Source organism: Glandiceps talaboti, chromosome 10 (genome assembly GCF_964340395.1).
Source record: "Glandiceps talaboti chromosome 10, keGlaTala1.1, whole genome shotgun sequence".
In the NCBI taxonomy this organism is placed as follows: Eukaryota; Metazoa; Hemichordata; class Enteropneusta; family Spengelidae; genus Glandiceps; species Glandiceps talaboti.
The window spans coordinates 10,312,753-10,322,026 of NC_135558.1; the positions used below are offsets into that span (position 1 = coordinate 10,312,753).

A 9,274-nucleotide genomic window follows, 5' to 3' on the forward strand; every position below is an offset into this window, starting at 1 on the left:
TCCTGAATGACTTCAACTTTCAATTTCCGTTTCCTGCGCAGACATCAACATCATCTGAAAGTGTGGCGCACTTGTTGTATCCTACTTGATTTGTTGGCTCTTTAACTCCTAATGTGATACCATCGTGATATGAAAGCCTACACCGTTCTAAAAATACCATCGCAGTTGGCAGCCGTCTTCAGAGTGTAACGTATCGTGGGGGGCGGCCATATTGAAGTGAAAACTTTTGGAAATGCCGAGTCTCAGAATAAATCTGTAACATTTTTACTCCAGGAAAGTGTTTGTTTCCATGTAGAAATCGAAACTAATAATGTAGAAATTGTAATGCATGAAATAGAAATGAAAAAAAAAATCGATCTTGCGCTAATTTCAAAAACTGTTCCTTAAACATTTATGCAACCTTTGACCTGTGACCCAGGTCATGTTTGCTCAGAGAAACGTGTGAACTAGTATATACCTCGACGCCGATTCTTGACTGTTACCGTGGTAATTTCCTTGTATTTCAGTTTCAGAAGTGTAAATTTGACACGCTGTGTACACGTAGTAGGCATTTGAGTGCAGAGAGAATATTTTGAGGAAATTCGCGACGTGAAAACCAAATAAGGAAAGGTTCGGTGGTAGGCTATATAATATTATGACTTGATTTGATCAGTACAATATTATTTTGGTAACAACAGTGATAACAATCAGTATGGCTGCACACCCTGGTTTGATCTCAGCTGTGAGGAGGCTGGGACACCACAGGACCCACCTTTTCGTACAGGCATCAAGACATATGAGTATCTTCAAAAAGATTGGAAACTTTAAAAAGGAACTGAAATCAAAGAACCCATTTGGAGAAATAGATTTGGGTCCATCGTTAGGAGATAACCACAGACCCCCTGATGAGGTGGACATAGTCGTCGTAGGGGGAGGAATTATTGGGTCAAGTATTGCATACTTTCTGAAGAAGAAGCTCACAACTGGTATGAGAGTGTTAGTGGTTGAAAAAGACCCAACAGTAAGTATGATTTACAGGTTGTAATTTGTAAACATTGCAGGGTATCTACTCTGAATAATGCATGTGAATGAATATTTTATACCTCAATCACAAAGTACATCATGTCTTGCAGATAATCTGGTTTTTAAAATGGCAACAATATTTGCAATAATTTCAAATATTGTTCTCCATTCGGTCAAGGAAAATATGAGTTACAAAAAGGGGCCTTGACTTGTAGTAACAAAGTTACTCTGATGTCACGATTAGTTACCACTGAATAAAAGACAAATATATTGGAATCATGCACTCCCCCATACCCATACAAGCTGTAAATGCTTTTGACATTATTTAAGACACCACAGAGCTGATGACATAAATGTAAGCATGGATTAATAGGGAACTTGCAAACCCGCCATGTTGAATGTTGCATCCTGGGAAATGTGACAATAAATACTAATCAATTAGTATTATAAACAATATTGTTACATTGTTTGTAACCACAAATAATCAATTCATAGTTACCCTGACCATTGTATGAGGTTTATTCTATCGGTAGCTTCAGATTAGGTATTACAATAACCACAGATAATCCCATAGTCCTTTGCATCTGGGCATGCTCAGTCTGGATTGCAACTTTGTTTATGGATATGATTCACATATACCATATATCCATTTTGTCTGTAAGATACACCTTGTCCCTCCACCTCCATGGGTCTGCTGCTAAAGGGGTTGGCCAATGCATAAGGGTGTGTTGTCACTCTACCTTCACAGGTCTGCTGCTAAAGGGGTTGGCCAAAGCATGAGGGTGTCTTATCACTCCAACTTCACGGGTCTGCTGCTAAAGGGGTTGGCCAATGCATGAGGGTGTCTTGTCACAGCATACCTTACAACATAACTGTTTTTAGATTTATTTGAAAAGAAAATAAGCTGTCAGTTATTTAGATATGAAGTCCATACTCAGCAGGTACATAAGATCACAGACATCATATCCAAGCCAGGTACATGTATCCCCTACTGTCCACAACCAGGCCCAAAGACACAGACATTAGTATAATCATTTTATGGCAACTTTACGGTAACCATGGTAACTGTTTTATATTATTGTGATTCAAGTACAGCAAAGCATCGAGTAAACTGTCCATAGGAGGAATCCATCAACAGTTTTCACTGCCTGAAAATATCCAGATGTCTATGTACGGTGCTGAGTTCTTGCGGACAATCAAAGAAAATTTGATGGTGCATGAGACAGAGCCACCTGATGTACTATTCAATAGTCAGGGACATTTGTTTCTTGCAACACAAGAGGGTGCTCAAAATCTGATCAACAACTGTATGATTCAAGCGTAAGTTCATCAGTTATACAGAAAATGACATATTTGGGGTTCACTGTGCAAGCAAGAGTGATATATTTTGACAACATAAAAATTTTCCTGTCTTTTTTCAAAATGCTGCAAAATTATGTGTGTAAGACTAAGTCTTACATTTTCTTTTGAATATGAACTCCACCTGTTATTTCACATACTTTAAATTAAAGTGTGTAAAATGATAGGTGGAGTTCATATTCAAGAGAAAATGTAATACCTTGTTGAAAATTGTGGCTCTGCGCCTGCAAGATAAAAAGATAAATGTCTTGGCTTGTATCTTGACAATGCTAATTACAAAAATTCAATATACATTTGCCACCATATAAACATTTGCTAGCAATGCAACACAAATATTACAGCCCCAATATGAGCATTTGTACATTCAGATTAGGATACTATCTGCCCTCCTGCCATCAGGCAGATTATCACCAGATCCCATGTGTAAAAACTCATATTTTGGTAGTAATTTATTACTAGATATTATTCCCCAGTATTTTTCTTCATTCAACCAATAAAAATACAAGAGACCCAGTGTTTTATTTAAGGACGGTAAGTAGGTAAAATCTACCGGGGTTCCCACATCATTTTACCGGGGTTCCCCACCTAAACTATGATACATTGCATGGGAAGCACTACCAGTTTTACCTCTTTCCCCCTTTCTGTTACCGGGGTTCCCAAACCTTAGCAAAAACACTGGAGACCTATGGGGTGGTGGTGGTGGTGGGAGGGGGGGGGGGGTTTGTCACTATGAGCCGCTAGCTAGACGAGCCGTGACAAAACTCTTAGGTCACAAGTATTTTCTAAGTGAATGCAGAAAAATATTTGGATATAATATCATTCTATCTCCTCAAACATAATTTGTGAAAAATTGGGGAAAATATATTTCAAGCCATACAGAACCAGTGATGTAGATTCAAGTTGTTATGCCATAGAACAATCAGAGTATACAATCCATATTTTCAGTTCAAAGACAGTAACTTAGCTTGTGCATAGTTTAATGTATTCCATCATTTTAACAGTGAGCATGGTGTCCAAACAGAATTAATGAGTCCAACGCAGCTGAAAGATAAGTTTCCATGGTTGAATACAGAAGGCATAGAAGTAGGAAGCTATGGTAAGTATTACAAAGTTTGACCAAATATATTCATCACCTTGGTAGAATAAATGACTTAGCAAATTCACAAAGTATCCGTTCCCTTCAAAACAGAACATTTCAGGCAATGTACTCTTCGTCAATGTTTATATGGCTATGCCAGTATTTGAAATAAACAAACCAGTCAGTGAAGTGCAGAATAGATTGAGTGTACAACACACAACCACCGGATACACTTGCAAGCATTGTTAGTTATTCATATATTCTATTTGTTTCACAGGTATAGAGCGAGAAGGCTGGTTTGACTCTGTGCGTTTACTACATGCTTTTCAACAGAAAGCGATATCATTGGGTGTAAATTATGTTCATGGTGAAGTAAGCGGGTTCCTTCTCCGACATCGTCAAGTACCACGTGACGACTCATATGACTTTGATGTAGATTACAGGATAAGAGCAATCAAGGTTGGTTATATAGCATTCTGTCCTCTGAAACGGTGTTGCCAAATTGATTTAATCATTGCCCTTTTTTCAGCACAAATGTACTAAGGTTCAGTAGTGCAGTAGCTTGTGTGTGTCTACAGGTATGTGTGTGGGGGTGGGGGGGGAGGGGAGTGAGATATATTGAGATATATTAATCTTTTAACATCAGGATGCGAGTTTTGCGGACTTTGGATGTATGGCGGATGGGCCCAACTTTAGGAGGGCCCATAAGCCATACTACCAAAGTCCGCAAAACCCATATCCAGGCCGTAAAGGTTTTATCATATACCCCATGTAGTGACACAGAAAGATCATTTGATTCACATGATCACATAAGTTGACAGTGAAATATTATTTTATTCACTAAAACAAAAAAAGTGAAGGAATTAACAAAGCCAAATCACTGAATAAAGGGATATATATGAGTGCACCACTTGCCATATTTAGGCAAAATGTGCGGGGCATGATACAGAAAATTATTGCCTGGGTTCGATGCACATGCTCTCCATTGAATTGCATTGGAATCAATACTGGGTATATGATAAATATATTTATAATATACCTAGTGATAATGCTGTGCCATGATTCGCTGGAATCAGTCACGTGATAGGAAAATAGAATGACTATTTCCCCGAGGGAAATAGTTCAATCAACTTTTACATGGTCACGTGACTACCCCGCATTCACAGCAGGTCAAATGGCAGCTTCTGACGATGTCGTCTGCCACCGCGAGTTCACAGCATGAGGTATATTATAAAACACATATTGCCTGGCCTATATTCGGGCTATAGCACCCGTTCATTACCCCCTTGTGACTATGAGTTACCAGAATCACATGCTATTTCCCTCGGCCTTTGGCCTCAGGAAATAGCATGTGATTCTGGTAACTCACAGTCCCTCGGGTGTAATAAACGGGTGCTATAGCCCTCATGGCCAGGCAATATGTGTTCAATATCTCCTTCCTGTGTGCATGTACAAATACCACAGCTATTGAATTCTCACAGTAACCATTTACTAGTTTCATTGACCTTCATATATTCATCACTCTTACTTGAAAGACCACCCCTCCCAACATAATTACACACCTTTCCTGATTTCTGTTTGTTTGTTTGTTTGTTTGTTTATTTGTTTGTTTTTGGCAGGTTTCAATGCCAAACAGTCCAGAAGTGATACAAGTACCATGTGCTATAGTTGTCAATGCTACAGGTCCCCATGCTGCAGATTTAGCTAGACTGTTAATGATTGGTGTTGGAGAGGGAGAATTGGCTATGCCAGTACCAATTGAACCTAGAAAAAGGTTTGCCTATGTCATTAATAGTCCAAATGGACCAGGGCTAGACTGTCCAATGTTAGTTGACCCTACAGGAATGAGAATACGAAGAGATGGTCTTGGTGGTAATTATATCTGTACTATGGATCCTGCAGAGGTTAGAATTTTTCTCTTTGTGCACACTTATTTGATTTTGTGGATAAGTCTGAATAATTTGTATTGCCATTCAAAAATTTAAGTGATAAGATAATTTTTACCCTTCATTTTGGCAGAAAAGAATTTGGACCATGTACTCCATCATCTTTTGAAATTACTGTAATGATTGACATCAAATAGAATGATTAGTACCTGTAGTTACTCTGAATTTACCAGATTCCATATTCCTCTGCTCATTTCTTTAAGCACAAACTTGGCTTCACATGAATAAGCTATAACAAGTTTGGAGCCAAAGTGTACATATTTATAGTAAAACCATTTTTATTAACTCGAGCAATTTGAGTTACAAGTTGTAATTCTCAGTACCTGCAATAACATTTTAACTCAGGCTAGAACAGTGTGTTTTTAATACCATACCTCAAGCCCTTGCACTTTTTGGCTAACTTTAATGTAATATTCAATATTCACCATATTTTAAACATTCTGCAGGAAGACGAACCAAGTACAGGAAAGCTAAATGTAGACCATGACTGGTTTGAATCTAAAATACAACCAACATTGCTACATAGAATACCAGCACTCAAAAATTTTAAGGTTAGTTGGGGTAGCTATATTAGAAATTATAATTACTTTCAGTTTCAATGATTAAGCATATTTGACAAGTGCCACATTCGACCCCAAAAACATAAAGTTCTACCCCAGAACCTGAGATGATAAGTAACCTCTGTCCAATTTTTGTATGTATTAAACTGTGATGGGTAACTGTATTATAACTAGGGAGCTTTAAATTCAAACAACCAGTGTAGATCTGGTGGCAGCACCTATCCAGTATTCTTTACTGTTTACAATAAGTGAACAGATGTGACTGAGGTGGAAAAACAATAATTGTGTGTTTCTGATAACATGACCTCAGAAAATAGGATAGGTAGGTTGGTATTTTATTTTATTTTATTTGATCTTTTTAATTGTTTTTATTTTTGTTGAAAATATTACTTGGACCCAAAAACAAATGTCTGTCAGAATTCCCCTTCTGTTATAGTCTGATGAAATATGTACATACATCACTGTGGAAAGAAAAGAGATGTGCATTAAGGTCAAGAAAACAAAGAAATTCTTACCTTGTTGTTTTAAATGTTTAAAAACATGTTTAGGATCAGAGGCAAATGTGGCTCTTATTAGACATGTTTGATCATCAAAACTGAATGCAGTAATAATTTCCATTGTACAAATGTAACAACATCTACATCCCTTTACATAGAGTCTGTGAATTCATGCAGACTATGATATTCCAATATATTTATTAATTTCACAAATCATAATCTCATGGAAAAGAGACAGATAATATTCCTCAATATTTTCCTTTTGTTCAGCCAGGGAAAGTATGCCTGTAGCGGCAAATAGTGTTAAAATCTTAGTTAGTGAGTATTTTCTGGCTCAATGAAGAAATAGCTACACATTGATGGAAAATAATCAGACCCTGGGATGGTATACCCTAGGGTTTGACCAGTTGACAACATGTCTGCATGAAATCTAAGTACGAGAGAACACATAGCTACTCTTTGGTTTAGAATACTTAAGCAGTAAACATCCCCTGGTGGTGTACCCCAAGGTTTTGACCAGTTGACAACATATACTCATGAAATCTAAGTATGAGAGAACACATAGCTACTCTTTGGTTTAGAATACTTAAGCAGTAAACATCCCCTGGTGGTGTACCCCAAGGTTTTGACCAGTTGACAACATATACTCATGAAATCTAAGTATGAGAGAACACATAGCTACTCTTTGGTTTAGAATACTTAAGCAGTAAACATCCCCTGGTGGTGTACCCCAAGGTTTTGACCAGTTGACAACATATACTCATGAAATCTAAGTACGAGAGAACACGTAGCTGCTCTTTGGTTTAGAATACTTAAGCAGTAAACATCCCCTGGAGGTGTACCCCAAGGTTTCGACCAGTTGACAACATATACTCATGAAATCTAAGTACGATAGAACACATAGCTACTCTTTGGTTTAGAATACTTAAGCAGTAAACATCCCCTGGTGGTGTACCCCAAGGTTTTGACCAGTTGACAACATATACTCATGAAATCTAAGTATGAGAGAACACATAGCTACACTTTGATGTAAAATAGTTTTTGTTGCAGTCACTGATGGCATTTCTTGTCGTTTTTTTCTTCAGATGAAGACCTCCTGGGCAGGGTATATAGATTACAATACAATAGACCAAAGTCCCATCATGAGTCGCCATCCTGTTATCCCTAATTTCTTCCTTGCTACTGGCTTTGGAATCCATGGAGTGCAACAAGCTCCAGCTGTTGGAAGGGCAATGATGGAGCTATTAACAGACGGTGCATTTGTATCAATAGACCTTACAAAATTTGATTTTTTAAGATTCCTTAACAATGATAAGATCAGTGAAAGGAAAGTCATTTGAGAGAAGATTTGAGATTTGAATTTTATCTGTTAGAGATTGAGCCAAAAACGGTTTGACTTTGCAACTTTTATACTTAGAACAGTCTTTTCAATAGACTGAAGTGTTGTTGGTTGTTGTTTGAAAACTCACTGAACAGCAGCAAGTGTGCAGCAAGGGATAAGGGGAGTGCTGATGTAAAATACTTTTTGTTGTAGTCACTGATGACTGTTGGTCACCCGGACACAGTTTGATTCCCGAGGGCATAAGGGTAACAGTCTGTGTGGGGTTGACCCACAGGCCTATAAAAATAAATGCTACAGAACCATATAAGATCTAGAGATTTCATTCAAGTGTCTATTCCTATATTATCAGGGGTAATCCTTTAGGACCTTGACCGTTTCCCATGACCTAATAAACCAGTAGCAAAATCAATCCATTCTCTTGCATATTGTCCCATTTGTACAGTTAGTCCGACTCTCTGGATACATTTCACCAATTCTTTCAAATCTTGTCCAAAGGTGACGCACAACCTGTGACAAGGAACACACACGCATACACACATAAGCACCATGCTGCTGCTTAGATCACTTCTTACTGAATGGTGGCCATATTTGTTAAAATCCATCCACCATCTGTGCAGTAGTTCAAGAACAGAAAAAGACACTGGCACTTCATTGAAGTATCTGTCCCTATATTATCAGATTTAACCTTTGTATTACATGTATCATCTTTATATTTGACTGTACTCAATAAAATCAATTTCATCACTTAGTCTACTGCACTAGTCCACAGAAGCAAAGTGTTTGAGGAGGGGGGGGGGGGTCTGTGTGTTCTACAAAGACTTGTTTAAGTTTGTGATTCGATGTTAAACTCTTTCCCAATAGTGTACCCCTGGGTATGTTGACTGAATTTTGCTCATGGAAGTCTTACTTAATTGTATGTTTCTCATGACCCAACCAACCCTATATATTTTCAATGTGGCAATCATTATTGTCAGATGGCATCCTTTTGCATAAATTAATGATTTTTGGCATTTAGGCTGTACGTTGACTATGCAAGCTTCAAATTTCATATAATTTGCTACATATGTCATCATAATAATTCATACCTGTCCTGTGTAGTTTATCCTCATGGTTTGCACTTTTAAGGAGGTAATATGCATAAATTAAATTTATGCAGTTAATGTATCTGAAGAATGCAATCTTCAGATTGTATATAATTTCGTGTATTCATTAATGACAACAAAGTACGTGTTTTGGTGTAGTACTTAATGATAACATGTTATTTGCATAATTACTTATTTTTGACAATTAGACCATAATTTGGAATGGAAATGTCAAATTTTATATATTTTGGTACATCAAACATAACAAAATACACATGTACTTTAGAATGAGAAATTTGCATAAATAGTGATTTTCGATAATTCATCAATATGTTCACATTTCATATAGTTTCATAAATTAATTTTCCAATTAAGGGGTACATCATGTATAATAGCTATAGCCCAGAA

At 37.3% G+C, this 9,274-nt stretch overlaps 1 protein-coding gene across 1 annotated transcript; it reads left to right on the top strand.

Moving 5' to 3' along the window:
• Positions 1–448: 448 nt before the first annotated feature.
• On the top strand, positions 449–8,438 carry LOC144441399 (FAD-dependent oxidoreductase domain-containing protein 1-like). Its single transcript, XM_078130966.1, has 7 exons — positions 449–1,000; positions 2,093–2,322; positions 3,363–3,457; positions 3,717–3,898; positions 5,059–5,343; positions 5,832–5,936; positions 7,528–8,438. Exons 1-7 carry the CDS (start codon positions 692–694, stop codon positions 7,780–7,782), a joined length of 1,461 nt encoding a protein of 486 aa, XP_077987092.1. The 5' UTR covers positions 449–691; the 3' UTR covers positions 7,783–8,438.
• The last annotated feature ends 836 nt before the right edge of the window (positions 8,439–9,274 follow it).

Excerpts from the sequence above, each read along its gene's own strand:
- LOC144441399 (XM_078130966.1), top strand. The coding sequence starts at position 692 with ATGGCTGCACACCCTGGTTTGATCTCAGCTGTGAGGAGGCTGGGACAC. Across the intron at positions 1,001-2,092 it reads TGGTTGAAAAAGACCCAACA|TACAGCAAAGCATCGAGTAA; the intron begins GTAAGTATGATT and ends TTGTGATTCAAG. Across the intron at positions 2,323-3,362 it reads AACAACTGTATGATTCAAGC|TGAGCATGGTGTCCAAACAG; the intron begins GTAAGTTCATCA and ends TCATTTTAACAG.